Source organism: Dermacentor andersoni, chromosome 11, assembly GCF_023375885.2.
Source record: "Dermacentor andersoni chromosome 11, qqDerAnde1_hic_scaffold, whole genome shotgun sequence".
NCBI lineage: Eukaryota > Metazoa > Arthropoda > Arachnida > Ixodida > Ixodidae > Dermacentor > Dermacentor andersoni.
In genome coordinates this window covers 93,669,457-93,687,405 of record NC_092824.1, presented here as the reverse complement: position 1 = coordinate 93,687,405, position 17,949 = coordinate 93,669,457, and the positions used below count along the sequence as shown (strand labels likewise).

The following is a 17,949-nucleotide window of genomic DNA, read 5'->3' as shown; positions in this document are numbered from 1 at the left end:
GGATGTATTTGGCCACACACCACTTAATTCAGACAACTCTTGGAGCTCGGCGAGCGCGGAGCACTGCAAATGAGCGACGCAAAAGAGCAAGAACAGCGTTAGCGTACACGAAAATGGCACAGTTCGCATCCCCACAGTCATAAGAGGAAACCAAATGCCAATGATAGTGACGCCAGAACGCGTTGTGCTTATTTGTGCTTTTAAAGCCTTTCTTCTTGCTTTTACAGCTGCACTTAGCACCACGTTGGCCGCATGCCTTCACGACTGCGTCATTGCCATACAGGATCCCATCGATAGCGGCACGGCGCTTGCGGCAAACAGTAGTTTTGTTTTTACTCAGTGCGAAGCTGTTCAGGATGAGGAGTTGCAGTCTACATCACGATGGGCGTTTACCTGGCAACAGTGTCGAAAAAATAATCAGGATGTGCGCATGGTAGTGAAAAGAGTCTCAGATGAAGGCCGTGACCGCGCTGTGAAGGAAGTCGCGAGGTCTTCGCTACTGCGAGCACTAATCAGTCACGAGACGAGAATTGCAGTTTCCACACTGCTTTTGTGCAAAATAGAAACAGGATTTGCTGATTCGATGAATAAACAAAAGCATGTTGATGTAGTAAGCGTTTACTTGTTTTCTTGATACCTTCAATAATTTGACATGCGGTTAATTTTGACATTTTCTTCGGTCCCGCGAAATCCGAATTAACAAGGTTTTACTGTACAACTTGCTCAACAAAAGAAAAAAAAAAGGAAAGAGAACCAGCAAAAATAAATTGCTCATATCTAAAAGCCCAGATATATAATCAGACAGGCTAGAACAAGGGGGGCTCCAGTCAACCTAGCAATTGTCATTTTATTCTTCTTATGCCATAACCAATAGGATAAGTATCATCAGCTGTCTACTAAAATGCTGCTTTTTGCGTCTTTTACATTAATATGACTAAGGTGACTATTTAGGCATGTTGGTAGGACATGAATGCAGCTTTCTGCGCACAAGACGAGGACGAGAAAGAGACAGACACACGAGTGCAGTGTCTCAGCCCCTTCTTTGTCCTCGTCTTGTGTGCAAAAAGCTGCATTAATATGACAGTGATAAATGCTTAATTTTCTTTTTCTTGTACACAAAGCACCAGTGCTTCACGGATAAGAGATAACGTGGGAACTCCTGTTGTAACTATGATAATGAACTGATGCTGATGATTAAAATAAAGGTGTTGAATAAACATGTCTTACAGTGTTCAATGAACAGAATGCTGTGTTCAGCAAAAGGTTATTTATATATTTGTTTCGCTGCACTGAATTGATGAAAGAAGGCGAAAAAAGAACCCCACTCATAACATGCGTCAACCAGACCACATCATCACCTTGTGCACAAGGCGGGCTCCTTGGCTCGTGATAAATTGATAAGGTGTTCTGTTCATATCACCCATCTTCTATGAAATCACCTTTCACGGACAGTTCAACAATTAAAAAAGTAGTGGTGCTATTAAAGACAAAAAATAATGAAGTGGTATTAAAATACAGCACCAGAAAACATCCAATGCTCTAATCACACGTAAACAACTTTCAGTATCACCGAGTAAACTCGCACAAGAGCACACTCCAGACTTGGATAAGGACCAGTTGAGCAATGTGCAGGCACAAGTGGTGGAACATCAAGATACACACATACACATTTAAAATGCAATGTACAACATCAGAAGTCATGAACAGGGCATGACTTCACCCAAGAAGGGCTGAAACGATTGGTGAAGCAGGATCAGTGATACTCCACTTGGCGTGTGCAACTCATGCAGCGCTGGGAATGAAGATGATGGCAATGTGAGACCACAACATACTGTGACCTAGTGGCATGATATCAGTGCCATATTGTGGTTCTCTTTTTCGCATCTGAAATAGGAAACAGCTTTTTATCATTTAGTTATCAGTCCCACACAACTTTTCATTCCAGAAAATAAAAATCTTAATAAAGAAACCTTCAAGACCAATATTTTTCAGGACAAATAAGCGCATAAACATGTGTCATATTGAATCATACTAAAAGGAACAAAACAATGTGATTATAAATGACTGTAAATATATATCATGTTTATCAAGGAAAGCAAGGTTATGAGGCTTATGTTCATTCTTTTGTAAGACCTGCCCTTATATTGCACTTAGCTGTACAATATCAACAATCACATTCATAGCATTTTAACTACCACAATTAAGGACCACAGTAAACAAATATGCACATGGCTTTCAAATGTAGCTTGCATACCAACTTCATGACATTAAGATATGTTCAAGCGATAGCTGCAGCTAATAAACTCTAATGTTTATACTGGTTGTAACAGTTTCATTTCAGCACACATAATCATGTTGGGGCAAAAAAAAAAAGACAAGTTGAAGCATAGAAGGGGCCTTCGATAATTGCGTAAGCAACTCCAAGATTGTCGCTGCCAGGATAGCCATGATATGCCATGATATGCCATGCCGCATATACTTTTACGGCCATAATGATGAGGGGGGAGGGGCATTTAACTCATGGAGCAGAAGAACATGCGAACCAAAACTTCCAAATTTTAAATTTTGAAATTATACTGGAGTGCAGTGCGTAATGCTGCTCTGTTATGAGCTATTACACAGTCGTTCATGTGAGAGCGCACCTTACAACTATTCAGAAGCTCTCCATGTCATTACATCAATGCACAGCTGAACACTGCTACACTGAACATTGCTATAGTAAAGATAGACAAATATTAGTATGTCATGACATATAGTAAATAATTAGGGGAACAAACACTTCATCCACTGCATCTGCTATTATTAACATCTTCAAGCTCACAATGACTGTGTTACAGCAATTCTTCCACAGTGCACCGAAACATGGTTTGTGCAATCTGTAGTTTTGGTTGAACATGCCATGGATACATTAATTAGTACATGGTGGCTAACTGCAAAAATGGCAAATTAGCTATTATGATGCAGCACAACTTAAGGTCAACCTAGTTTATCTATAACTCAATTTCTTTTACTATGAAAATGCTTTTAAACAGGACATACGTCTCACAAACCAAAAACAACGAACGAATAAAAACATCAGACCACTTATTGCAGCCAAAACTAAGACAGAGCAACGCATAAGAAGCCAAGCACACATTTAAAGACAGCTCTCTATCAAACGGCGAAGCAAGAAGAAAACAAGCGCAATGCAATACCAGCATGCAGACCCCAATCGTTGCTGCAGCTTGCAAGGCATCAAATGAAGATGCTACCAAGTGCTAAGGAATGCAAGCAACTTGCCTGCAGTGCTGCTGTTGCTTTCAGGTGCTTTCTGAATGGCCTGTACGCTCCCCGGAGCATTGCCATTTCGCCGACTAATGAAGTCTGCCAAAGGGTCCTGGCAACAAAAGGAATGGCAATTGTGTTATTATAAACAAATGAGTAACGCAAACAAGCACTTAAGACGTTGCAAGGCGCAAATTCTTAAAGCATCCAAGATTGCCAAGATAGGGTGTCTACAATTTCAAAGCTTTGGTGATCACTGCACCTGTCACTGAGAAAAGCATGGTTACGATTATGATACTGTACCTATGAGAAAGGTAAACAATTCAACTGTGGCTACAATGCCAGAGTTCTTTGTGCATCTAAGAGTGCCATGCAAAGGGGTACTTAGGATTTCTGTGATTCTAGTCACACCCGTCACTGATCCATCCCAGATCACTTTCATTCTAGGGCCACGATTGTAAGGCAACACTTGAGGGACATTCTTCTGAAAATACGCTTTAAGAAGGTTCATTATGAGCTCAGCTGCGAGCGTTCAATGTCACAAAGCTTCACTATGTGCACTTTATGTCACCCTCCATTTAGTGCTTAATGCCAATCCAGCACACATCTATGCCTCCCACTTTGGGGAGGCAGCAGTAGGTGTAAGAACCAGGAATTATGGTAGTGTTCTGTTCTTGTTGCACAGCTGGTGTGCACAAAGACCTTCAAAAACTTTGAACTAACACCTTTTGAACAGGTACCAATTCCAAATAGACTTGGGCAGTCAAGACCAGAGTTGCGGAGTGGGGCCTTCCATTCCATTCCCACACAATTCGGTAGAGTAGAAATCCTCATCAATCCCACTGCTTTTAACTCCTCGAAGTGGTGAGAGTTCCCACTCCCGGAGTGACCGAGCTGAACCATTTCAGCAATCTAATTCCAGTAAATTTAACACTTTCTTCTTTTTTTTTTTACTATTTGCACCTGCATTCCTAGGAAGTAAAACCACGTTATTGAAGTCGCAAAAAATGTGACAAATAATTCACATGCAATTATTTTCTCATCAGCAACATGTTTGTGGCCTGTTATCTCTGCAGTCCATTGTTGCCTGTAATATCTCTATTATATCCACTGTTTAAAAGTGAAGCTTTCTTCGCAAACCCTCCCGGGCTTTCCCGACCATGGCTAGTTGCTGCGGTCTTGCCAAATATCTCGTACATAAAGAAGAAAAAAGAGAGAGAGAGAAAACTGAATTACGTGCCCAATGTCAGGGTCGAACCTCGGTTCTTCGACACAGCAGCCACATGCTGCAACCATTAGGGAACAATCACACGTACACTTCTATAGTGCCAGCATCAACTAGCTCTTTGAGACGATTTCCATGTGTGTCCCATTAAGTAGCACAGGTGCATGAGAAAACGTGTGCACTTGTCAGTTTTCTTTACACAAAAGATGCAGTTCTGAAATGAGAAAATTTATAGCAATCGCTTCACGTACGCTTTGCTTCACAAAGGATCCAAGATCTGCTTTGGATCTGCATACATTCTTTAAAAAGAATTCCTTTGTGAATTTTGTTTTCTGCGAAAATCTCTCTGCCTATGTGCTGTGAAGACGATCATCAGCCCTCCAAAGTAGCATTGCACGATCACTCGGATGGTAGAGCACATGCCTGGTCAATGCAGTACCCATACATATGGAAACTTATTTCAGAACCACACACACAAGATGTGTACTCAAGAGAATGATAAGTGTAACAGGACTAGACAAAGAAACATGTAAAACATTATTACACAAGTTTTATTGTCTTGCTTGTCAAAAAGCATCAACAAACAAATGTTAGTTGCATGGGTTAGAAGCCACAAATATGTGATGTGATTCCTAAATATGTTCAGTTCTTGCAATCAAAATATCTCTAAAACATGTCAATTTGTGACGACAGCCTGAGGTGCCGTCCACTATTCGAAGCTTCTGCCTCCTTACACCCAAAGAAGCGATGAGCCAAATAAGGATTTACTCTTTAGACTTCTTCAAAACCATATTTCAAAAATGGTCTGTAATAATCAAGGCCTTCATAAGTGAAATTATGCCTCATCATAGTTATGTAGTTTTTCTTCAATTTAGGTATAAGCCAAACACGACACTCATTTCTGACATCACGGTGCACCAATTCTTCAAACACCTATAGCCCGAAGCTACCACCTTTTGACCACTGAAGTTAGCTTCGCTACAGCTGCACACATGTTTGGCAGTTTACGACTACATCGCACGCTGCAACACAAGCAAGGCTTGCGTTCTAAATAACATCCACCATTTCCAGAAAGCTGTTATCCACCCAAAACAAGTTTACATAGAGCAAAGGAGAAAATAATCTTCCAGCACTATGTATGCCATGCATCCAGCTAGATTATTCCATCACTTTGAAGACTAACATAAAAGCAAAACACAATGATATGTCTTGCAGGCTGATCTTAGTACCTATGGGCATATTAACGGGCACAATTTTGATCAGGATACTTTTTTGAGCTCTTGTTATTGCGCTTTTTGGATACTGGACAGTGTGCCCAAAAAATTATGCCCGTTTGAAATTACCGTAGACTTGTGTAGGAAGGAACTGTTTGCGGCATTGTTTTTGGCCTCCATCTTCGTGTCGTAGGTCAATGTGCTTGCTAAGCCGAAACATTTTTCTTGGCTTCTAGAAGTTGCTGTCTTTTAATACATTTCATTCTTGTAACACAGAAAGGTTTCCATGTCTTCAAAAATGTAGAGTGTGCAGAATACAGTGTAGTTTATAATTACCGTGGCCGAGATACTAGTCACCTAAAGGCGACATTGAAGGCACTGGTAGTCAAAATACAATATATTGGCAAAGTCTAGTCTAAATGGCAAATTTACCAGTGTGGTTGCTTCTCCCAAAGTCAACATTTAGCATTCCAGGTCTATGCGCCCGTTCCATTCCAACTCCATTTCGGGTGTCTACGCCCTAGTCACCACTCCACAACTCTGGTCAATACTAAGTGCCCAATGACCATTCACCGCACCGCGCGGGGCGGCACCACTTTAGGTTAGATGTACTTTCTTCCAGAGGCCTCTTGTGTGAGAGTTCAGACTCTTTAACTCACCCGTCCAGTGAGTTCCAAAATCTTCTGCTGCATGTAGAGCAGGCGACCCCTCTGGTATTCATAGCTAGAAAGCAAGCATTCACAAATGAAGATGGGGCGGTGATATCGAAATAAGATTTTGTGTCTCTAAAATAATTAGTGAGAGGTATTTACAATAGTAGTTCAGCGGACACACATCACAATTTCACAATTGAACGCCTAAGGACACTGAGGGAAAATATGTCACAGTGCCTAAATGGGCCCTAAAAAGACTTGTGGCACATTCGGCTGGACTTTCTAGAGCGCTGCCAGAAAATTTAGGTCGTGTCAAATGACACTGAAGTTAGATTGCACAGACAAAGGCCTCTAACGGTGTTATTAAGGTTCTGTTAACATAGGAGCATGCTTGTCACGATAACAGTCAGTTACTTTGTTAAGACATGTGAAGCTTCACAAGAGTGCTTGCAAACCAGTCGAATGTGCCATTAAATGACATGCTACTAACAAACAATTGACCATGTGAGTGACAGGTGCTTGTAGTTCAGACTTTTTTGGTGCACCCAGAGGCAAACATTTGCGATCCGACTGATTGCCTTTGCTATTCACAATATCAACATGGAGGTCGCCACCTTCCCAACTGTAGCAAGATCTTTTGTTTTCATTGATAGATCTTATGGTTTCAAACAGCAATATGGTGCCCATGGCAAGGAAAAAGAAACACTACAAATGGCCCGATGCCAACAGAATTGCTGAGTTTCCAGTATGCATAGGCCTTCATTGGCAACATTCAGGAGGATTTGACAAGAGCTATTGCCAAGCTGCAGGCATCAGAGTTAACAGTCAAGCATGTGCACAAGAACACAGCATAGAAGATTTACGTGGTATATGTACTGACACTCCTCCTGCTGAAATGACATGTGCACTGACCATGGCTGGCTGAGAATCATGACTATGCCACCCTCAACTTGTGGCCTCACAGTTTTCAAGATCTAGACCTGCAGACTAGTATATGTTGTGGGGTTCTCCTCCGTGCTCTTGGGACAAAGGAACGACAACACAGTAGTGCAAACAATCACAAGGGCATTTATTGCACCTTTCATAGATCAATGCCAGCTAGCCGTGTTGCTATCCACAAAACATGCCGATGGGCGCGTGACAAATCTAGAAGTCCGACTCACCGCGACCGGATAGCGAGCGAATATGTTCGCCCCATGCTGGATCCCAACGCCTGGTCATTCGCGTGTACGGTCACGCGAACGGTGGCGCGTTCGAAGGCGGCCACGCGAGACGGTCTCGCAGAAGCATGGATCGGCGCACGCGCGGCACGTCCGCACTGCTTGCTGTCCCGACCCAAAGAGGAAGCGCCTTGTCTTTCGGCGCCCAAGTAACCCCGCCTGTCGGCGGCATTAGCAGCGCAACACTCGCGCCATCTCTCGTAATGCGCCTCAACCACTCCGACCGCCGCGGGCGCCAGGCCACGCGAGCCGTGCGGGAAAACAACATATCAGGGGACGCGTGAGAGTCGCGCATCCCCACAATGTAAAGGACTTCACTAAGAAGGAGCCTAAGCAATAAGCATACAACAGGAAAGACTCGCTGAAACCTGCCAATGTGCTTGAATGGCCAACATCAAAAAAGACCAACTGATCTGAGCATGCAGCTGTTGTCAAAACCATCCAGAGTGAGTTACTGAGGATGAAAGTAGTTCAATTCAGCAACATAAGAAAACAGCAGTAATGAAAACCTTAAATGCACATATATAATTTTGTCTCTGATCTCATAGCCTTGGTACATCTGTTTTCCTATCACTCTCGTTTCATTTGTCCATACCTTTCCTGCATCTCCTGTAATGTACGCATCACTGCACAACTTATGTAACTCATTTGTGTCAATTAAATGCATCTGTAACTAGTGCACCACAAGCATGCTGTTGCAATGGAGTTCATGAAGATTACACATGCAGCTCTTGCTCAGATTGCTCAGATTTGCTAGGAAGACAAAGGGGGCTTTCAATGCACACGAGAGCAATATGATAACTCCACAGCATACATAAGTTAGGAGGCATCAAATGATGTCCATTGATTGTTTCCAATGTCATACAAACGCAAAGCAATGACGCTCACCCAGCCTGCTGCAGGCAGCTCACCCACTCATCACAGTGCTTCTGTGTCGTGCACGTGAACAGATGCTTCCGGTCCGCATCATCTAAGAATGCTAAAAATGAATGCAGAAAGCAATCACAAACAAAGACAACAGAACCTTTACAGATTAAGATATTACTAGAGTATCTGTGCACTAATATAGAGCGTCCAACACATCACAAGTCTGCCGATTGCCTCTTCGCCATGAGATCCAGTCAACTGCGTGCGAGAAAGACGCCACCCATTGTAGCTTGCAAGCAGAGACCCTTAGTCAAGCAGACATATTGGCAATAAAGTAGTAGTTCGACAAAGTTCAATAACCTTCAACACCACAAGCCAGCTGCGATATTTGGTGCACCGTAGATTTCTCTAAATGTGAATGTAAAAGAGAACATCATGCGAATCGGTTACACTTCCTGCATATGCACTGATCATGTGGGAAACAAAAAGGTCCTCTGAGCCCTTCACCTTGTCAAAAAATTCATCTTAGCAGAGGCCCATTTCAAGGCGAGCTGTACTGTACCGCACTTTCAGAACACCGAAGTTATCTGCAACTCTGTTGAAGGTAAACTCTCATATCATCAGTCACATAGAAATTAAACTGTGGTGCATAACCCCTCTTCAAAGTTCGGCAGATTAAGTGGACACTCGCTCGTACGCACTAACCAATATTTTCGCAGGCTCCAACACTCCCACTCTCGTGTGTGCTTGCATTCCCTGTCACCCTCTCTATTACCTGTACTCACGCCAAATCACACTCGCCAACATTCATTGGCGTCCACAGCCCCTTCCATTCACACTTTGCGGCACCTACTCGCACTTGCGTCCGATCCCACTCACTGCCATTCACTCAGGTTCAGGGTTCAGACTAACTTGCATTTGAAATCACAGACTCACTCCCATTCATACTCATGTCGGCTCACTCGTAACTCACTAATGCTCTACGGCATGATCGTTCTTAAGTTTTCTGGAATTTTTATAAATCGCCTTTGGCAGATAGAGTAGTTCTTATTCTAGAGCTGGATTATTCAAAGTGGCGATCATCACTAGCACGAGAAATAGACACATGTGTTCAACTAGTTAGCAAATATTTACTAATAAACTTAATTACTTTATGGCACATATTGCAATTTACAAATTGTAGCCAATGAGTTTACAAGATGCATCCATTAGAAATGAATCTCCAGGATGACAAGTTTCGACATATCATTTCCCAAAGTGTGAGACAGAATACATGGGCATTCCAGTTACTTTTGTGCTTCAATGCATAAAAGAGCTTCTTATTAAAAAACTAAGTAGAACAACAGTGAATTTTTACGGTGAGTTTGATGGTGCTTATCACTGAACTGGTGTAATTCTGTAAATTTATTCCAAGTGGACATGCCTTGCAAGCTTACCAGTTACAATTAATAAATCACAATATGCATAACTAAGTAATTACTTAAGAAATTAATTAGCAAACTTCTGTTAATTAGTTGAATATGAGCTTCAATTTCTTGTGCAAGTAATGTTCTAGTTGCAGATATAGAGCAGCCTCGGTGCAAAATTTTACATTTGAGACACAAGTGGGTACATCACAGAAAACCAGCAAAAACTGACAGTGCACGCCCGATTTGCAAGTCAAGTTTCAAGAAAAATTCTGAGGTTCCAAGGACACTGAAGGCAAAATTCAAGGAGCATTAAGCAGTCATTAATTATGCACTTTGACACACGAGTATTCAAGTTTCTTACTTTAGCTGCAGTTCTCTCTCAACAAAAACCTCTGCCTCATTTTTCGTGTTTGCATACTTGTTTGTTTAACTGAGTGTCTACACTTTGTTTTAGGGCAGATACAAGTCGAAAAAAAAAAAAATTTTTATCAGAAATTTTCATTTTTTTTTTATTGTTTTGAAATCTTTGAACATTCTGCTTCCTTGTCTAGAAAAATCAAAGTGAAGCATACCATTTCTCTGCTTGAAGTTCATTTTTTATGAATACATTTCAGTTTATTTTCTATGAATACATTCATTTAAAACTTTCAATTGCAGCTTTCTCCTTCTGCATTTTTGAGCAATTCTCAAAGTTCGCGCACACTTTTTTTATGGTTCTGTACGGCTTACTCCAACAAAATTTCGTACACTTTTTTAAGCTGTGCAAATGCCAATATCTATCAGTAATTGCAATATTCTTGTGATATCATTCGCAAACTTGAGCCTACTTCTCAGAAGCGCAGAAAAAAGAAGCATTACAACTTTGAAAGCCTTTTTTTCAATATTTATTACTTTTACGTAAAAATTCCAGCTAGTTTTCGGCATTCTATCATTATTAAAGAGTAGATTAAGCTGTTCTCTTATGTTCCTTATGAAAAAGTAATATTTAAGAAGTAATACACAAAATTCCCTCGTTTTTCTTCTTTTCGGCAACACTGAAGAAAAACTATTGAGGCTACAGAAAATCTAATTAGTGTAATGGAATAGGAAGAAAGAAACCTTACAAGCACACAATATTTCATTGCTTGATGACACTTATTAAAAAACAGGGTGAAAAACAGTAATGAAAAAGAAGTATGTTGAGCCAGAAGCAACAGTGTGATCATGTTTAACGTGATAGCAAACAACTTGCAAAATTGCTGTTGCACCAAGAGGAACAGTAGAATTTAGTGCTGTTGTTCCCTACAATAAAATAGGCTGTGCATCTTTAACTTCTTGCATATGCACAAAACATAGAGTGCCTGTGGTTGTGGTACTATGACTGCACCTTCTTCTTACGGGCAATTAATTGCAAATGCTGCAGTCAGCACACAAATACTAAGAAAGCATTATGTGGGCAGCACTACACAGGCATTTTAAGCTCTACACCTTTAAACCATGCTGGTATTCATGCTGCACTGAAGTAAGTGCTGGTTTTCAAGACATGAAAGCATTCTCCCAAAGTCAGCAGTACAGAAGGTTTTTAAGAAAGCATACAAGACTTCATTTCTTTGCGCTCTGTGAATATTGTGACCTTCAGTGTTTTCGGCATGCGTCTGCCATAACACTGGCATACACAGATATTTTAAACTGCAACAGAAAAGAATTAATCCAAACGCACCTATAGAAAATGCAAACGCATAGTCCACGCTTGGTTCGTGCTGAACCTTGCAGCATTCGATGACAAATAGGCCCACAGGCTGGAAAAGGAAAATCAGAACCTGAGCCACACACAGCACTCTTAGCCAATTCCTCAGTGAAAGACATCTTAAATTCCGAAAGTTTGCTTTATCTCTCAGCATAATTCTATGTCAAAAAAGTTCACCTGCAAAGTTTTACTGATATGATCACGATAGTGTAGCATGTCTCACAAATTTATCAGACACAGTTCAAAAATTTACTTTCTCTCAATGAACATTATGCTTTGATTGGTATTGTAACAGCTCACTCAACCAATAACTTTAATAAACACAATTTTGCAGGTAAGGTTTGTCCACAAGCAAGGTTGCTACCAAGTCTATACCGACGACACATGCTGAAAATGTATACTTACACCCATCAAAAGCTAATGTTCCCGTGTCTTGCTATTTCCCAACATCTGCTTAGTCACACATGATATGCACAAACATCAGAGAACTGCCACTCCAAAAAGAGGTGCAATGCTTTAAGGCAATCTTGGTCGGCAATTTCACACACACACACACCGGAGAGAGAGAGAGATTGTGGAAACACATTTCACAGGCATTATATATAGGCAAAGCAAGTTCCAGATGCTCAGCCAAAGCTTTTTGACTATAGAATGAAAAACAAGTACATGCTGATGATACCGAATATGGAAAAAAAGAAAATATCAGCCCACTTACCTCTTTCTCAAACACTCCCCCATATTCGTTCAAGCGAAAGTAGAACAGTAGGTTTCCTTTCAACTTGAACCATCTTTCCTTGAACACTGCAGGAAGAACAAGTGTGGCAAGTCACCAATGGAGTATGTGGCGGTTCATTACAAAAAGCTGCTCAAAGAGAATTTATAGAAAATGTTGGCTGGTGCAGTTCACCATCCAAAAGCAAATGGGAGGCAAAGAGACCCACTATAGTAGAGGCTTCTGGATTATTATGATCACATGGAGCTCTTATGTCACACAATAAATGGAAGATAAGCTTTTTTTTTTTTTTTTGCTTTGTGCCCCCACTGGGATATGGATGCAGTGGGCTGGAATCAAGCCTGTGACCTAAAACCTACTGAACCAAAATCTTCTTATGCAAGAACAATCTGCCTCGAAGTACTCCCTCTCTAATTCACACTTCTTTTTTTGTCTAGATAACAAGGAAACCTTTGATCTGATAAAGCTTAAAGGGGTACAGACATTAAATGTCTGCATCAAAACAAAGGAATGTCTGCTAATTACAGAGCATGACATAAACCTACAGAACACACTCTAGAATTTATTTTCAAGTATTTTCTGCCAAGCGAATTTATTCCTTAAAAGCAGGGACCCAGCACGATGTCATAGGCTATCAATAGCCCTTTCAATATCAATAATTAACACCTTTTTCAGGAAGCATAGCAACAGAAAGTGGACCTGGAAAAGCCCTAATGGTGAAACAAGAAATGAAATTGACTTCATACTTTCTACTGATCCCAGCATAGTGCAGGATGTAGATGTGATAGATAGGGTAAAGCGCAGTGATCATAGGTTAGTGAGGGTTAGGATTCACCTCAATTTGAAGAGAGAAAGAGCAAAACTGGTCAAGGAGAGACAGGTCAACCTAGTGGCAGTAAGGGTAAAAGCAGACAAATTCAGGCTGGCACTTGCAAACAAATATGCAGCCTTAGAACAGAGAGATGATGATGACATAGAGCTAATGAATGAAACCGTAACTAGGCTGACTTCAGAGGCAGCAAATGAAGTTGGGGGAAAGGCATCAAGGCAACCAGTAGGCAAGCTCTCCCAAGTAACAAAGGACCTAGTAAAGAAACGACAAAAATGAAAGTGTCCAACTCAAGAGATAGGATAGAATTCGCGGAACTGTCAAAACTGATCAACAAGGCGAAAATAAGGGAGATTCGAAACTATAAGATGAGAAAGACTGAAGAAGCCGTAAAAAATGGACGCAGCCTGAAATCAGTGAGAAAGAAACTTGGCATAGGACAAACCAAGATGTATGCACTAAAATATATGCAGGGCAATATCATCAGCAATCTCAAAGATATAGTAAAAGCAGCGGAAGAATTCTATATTGACCTGTACAGTACCCAGAGGAGTCAGGATACCTCAATTAGAAACAGTAATGAACAGGATACAGAAACTCCGCCTATAACTAGAGAGGAGGTCAGAAAGGCCTTGCAAGACATGAAACAGGGAAAAACGGCAGGAGAGGATGGAATAACAGTCGATTTAATCAAAGGTGGAGGAGACATAATGCTTGGAAAACTGGCGGCTCTTTATAAGAAGTGTCTATCGACTGCAAGGGTCCCAGAAAATTGGAAGAATGCAAACATTATACTAATCCACAAAAAGGGAGACGTTAAAGAATTGAAAAATTATAGGCCCATTAGCTTACTCTTAGTATTATATAATATATTTACCAAAATAATCTCCAATAGAATAATGGCAACACTGGACTTTAGTCAACCAAGGGAACAGGCTGGCTTCAGGAAGGGATACTCTATAATGGATCACATCCATGTCATCAATCAGGTAACTAGAAATCTGCAGAGTACAATCAGCCTCTTCATGTGGATTTCATAGATTACGAAAAGGCATTTGATTCAGTAGAGATACCAGCAGTCATAGAGGCATTACGTAATCAAGGAGTACAGAACACTTACGTAAATACCTTGGAAAATATCTACAGAGGTTCTACAGCTACCTTAATCCTGCACAGGAAAATCAGGAAGATACCTATAAAGAGAGGGATATGACAGGGAGACACAATCTCTCCAATGCTATTCACTGCGTGCTTGGAAGAAGTATTCAAGCTATTAAACTGGGTAAGCTTAGGAGTAAAGATCAATGACGAAGATCTCAGCAACCTTCGGTTTGCCGATGACATTGTTCTATTCAGCAACAATGCAGACGAGTTACAACAAATGATTGAGGACCTTAACAGAGAGAGTGCAAGAGTGGGACTGAAGATTAATATGCAGAAGACAACATTCAGCATTTCAACATTCAGTATACATCATGGCAAATAATCTTGTGTGCTGCATACAATACCCTCATCTGTCTTCTCCCTTCATGTAGCTATAAAGTGCACAGGGCTCCAAAGTTAAATACCACACTGTAAAAATGCAACAATTTCGCACATTCGCAGGTTCTGCGATGTTCTATCATAAATGATTGTATGGAAAGCACGTTAAAGGAGAAGTAATTTAAATTCTTGTATTACACTCAGGACTGTGTAGCACTATTAACGGCATCGACACACCATAGAGCTTACTACAACATTTGTCGGAAACTCTATGCATTAGACAACATACCAAAGTTTTGTGCATGCACAAGACTAAAGCGTTAAACAGGCGTTCGCCAAAGCCTTGGCTGGGTCTTGAAAACACATTATCGGCCTGAATATGCATCAGTGAACCGTGCCGAACAAAAAAGATAAGCAGCTGGCGCTACAGTGATAGTAACGGACGCAATTCGTGTCGAGGTCGGACTGCACCGGCTTGCCGGCTTTCGAACAGCAAATGCAACCGACAGCGGTTGAAATTGACACTTCGCAAGCGCCGTCTGCACGTACCGCCTTGAAAGCAACCATTCAGAGCTATCGCGTTTCAAAAGCAACAAAAGGCCGCACGCAGCGATCCGTCAAACAGTTTCGACACAGCTTCCGCCGTCAACTCCACGACGCTCCACTAAACGTCAGTGACAGGACGCAGGGCTAGAAAACACGGGGTGAATTCTAATGACATTCTATGGCGCATTCTCGCGAAGTAAAGAAAATAAAACTGCTACGAGCTAATTTCACAAACTGTCTGTTCATGAAATGAAACTGTCACGTCTGTTGAGGGGAGTTACGGCTTGGAAGCATTTTAACAAGAACCCAAGGACGCTAGCAGTCATTAGAGAAACATGCAGGCTCTGTACTGGCCGCTAGCCTGTTTAGTTCGTTAAAATGAGTTCGAAAAAGACTTATTTTGATAACGACAGTACAAGCAAACAACTGTACAGGCTGTTGTCAGCTGTTGCAACCTCAGCAACTTGAGGAGGAATATGGTGCTACGGAGGAACTTCCAAGGGAATGCGTCCTCAAATTCAGTTGACACCGCGTCAAAAACACCGACAAAACAAAACGAAACGACGAACTGGCGCACCTTCTCTGAAAGATAGGTTCCGGTGGTTCAGACGTCCTTCCTTGTCAGCAGCTCCCGCGGCAAGCGTTGCCATTTCTTTCTCGTTGAACCGCATGGTCGCTTCAAGTCTCACGGTCTGCACTGAACGGTCAACACGAACGCTGCTCACTAAAGGACGGGGCAAAACGCTGTTACATAACGAAGTGCGTACTTCGCTTGCACTGCTCTCTTCGCTGACTGCTGCGAATCGCCATATTTGACTAGCGCGTAAACGATGATGATAGCGGCAAGCGAATTCACGAGTGAACCTATGGAACACACGAGTTGCTTAAACTTCAAGGCTATCAAATCTACAAACAAGATTTAATTGAACCGAAAGCGTGCGGTAGGGCAATTTACAACTTACGATAGCGTTAGCATTTCCTTTAGGCACATCAAAGGGGCCGGCCAGTCGCAAACTACGTAAATGAGAGCTGCGAAGCGACGGCTTAACATCCTAAGCGCGTCTACTTAATTTTAGTTTCGAGTGTCACACGGCGCACTTTCTATCGCGATTGGTTTCTTTGCGCAAGCTGCGCGAGGGAGACAATTGCGGTTGAGAATTTTGATCCAAATCGGGCTCGATCGCCATCGAAAGTGGTCGTGTGACACCGGTATGATAAAACCTACTTTTGTGAGACCATTGGTGAGAGACTGATATCGCTCGCTTTCAAACGTGCCCGGCACTATTTTATAACATTTGATTTACGAATTACCATGATTGCTATGCCGAGAACGTTAAACAGCAAAGAATGCATAGAACCGACAATATTACTAATCTGGGATTTATTCATGACTTCGTATTCCAAGATTCTGTGCCAAAGAGTTATGACAAAACATGGACCTAATTTGACAAGCATTAAATTTCCCGAAGAGCTCTTTACACTATACGATTATCACTAATCTTTTTTTTAACTAATTCAGTGTTCGAACCGATGAGAATTAACTTAAAGTCTCAAGCACTTTCAGTATTATGCATTGGCCAATACAGTAGTAAGCGACTCTTAAAGCAAGGAAACTGAAAAGTGCAGCGCCGTAACTGAGTCTCATTGTGAGGGCACCTTCACAGCACTGAACAAGGGAGTGTTAGGAATAATAAAAGAAGATGGAGGCCTCCTCAGTTGAACGGCAAGGCCACTCGCCCAAAGAAGTGCGCCAATACACTGCATGGCAGCAGAACACACTGGTTCCCAATTTAATATATGTTCACATTGCAATAGATGCCGTTTTCTGGGAGTGTGCGAAAAGTAATTTTTGAGACCGAATTGAATGCAGTCAAACCTCGTTATAACGAAGTTGCATCGGCCATCAGAGTACCTTCATTACAAGACAATAAGACATTTCGGCTGCAAAGCGAAGATGCATGTTTACACACGCATCTACAACGCAGGCACAGCCCGTAATCGCAGATGCTTGTTCACACATTCGGACTACATAGGCAAGTCTTAGAAACCCACCCTTGAATTCCGACATGGTTGTGCTTGTTTCTTGACCCATTAGAACATGTGCGTGAACAGGCATGAACCAAACCATGTACTACTAATGCATATCCCGACACGCAAGCGCTGACTTGGAGATGGACAGACATTTAGGCGGAGCTCACACCTACACCACCAAGCTCACTATTCATAATGGGAATAGCGTGAACAAGACGACGACGGAGTGAAAGGACACAGGACTCCGTCATCGTCTTGCTTGCACTGTTCCCATTATGAATGTATACCAACTCGCCCAACTTTCCACTTTAATAAAGCTCCTTATATATTCCACATTCTCACAGTACTTTCAGCAAAACATTTAAAACAAGTTTTCTAACAGACAGACACACAACCACACGCCACAAAACACCGGGCGGAATGCGTTGTCTACTGCAAATGACGACGATGAAAACATTTTTCAGGAAGCACACAGCTAGCTAGTAGATGTCTACCTCCCAGCTTGATCTAGCCATGGCCACAGTAGGTAGCTGTCTTTTGTGACATGTAATCTAGACCTATACCTCTCCAAGCCAGCTGGCAGCTCAGCTAATGCTCCCATTTACAGCTAGTAACCACCTTGGGAAGCACTGCTGTAGCTGCGGTGTAGACGTTCAATGTCCAGGCTTGTTCCAGCTTGGCAGGTGCCATAGCTGGCTCTACTAACCATGTTTAGAATCCTGGAAGGTTGAATTCTTATTTTACATGTCA

The 17,949-nt window shown here is 41.8% G+C and overlaps 1 protein-coding gene and 1 long non-coding RNA gene across 2 annotated transcripts; both read right to left on the bottom strand.

Moving 5' to 3' along the window:
• Positions 1-602: 602 nt before the first annotated feature.
• Positions 603-16,003, bottom strand: LOC126539060 (pleckstrin homology domain-containing family J member 1-like). Its single transcript, XM_050185772.3, has 7 exons — positions 15,746-16,003; positions 12,294-12,379; positions 11,552-11,630; positions 8,465-8,555; positions 6,363-6,426; positions 3,280-3,376; positions 603-1,884 (listed from the first exon to the last, which is right to left on the bottom strand). Exons 1-7 carry the CDS (start codon positions 15,837-15,839, stop codon positions 1,853-1,855), a joined length of 543 nt encoding a protein of 180 aa, XP_050041729.1. The 5' UTR covers positions 15,840-16,003; the 3' UTR covers positions 603-1,852.
• LOC140214136 (uncharacterized) lies at positions 8,584-10,333 on the bottom strand. Its single transcript, XR_011891083.1, has 2 exons — positions 8,804-10,333; positions 8,584-8,701 (listed from the first exon to the last, which is right to left on the bottom strand). It is a non-coding gene; the product is annotated as an uncharacterized lncRNA (long non-coding RNA).
• Positions 16,004-17,949: the final 1,946 nt, after the last annotated feature.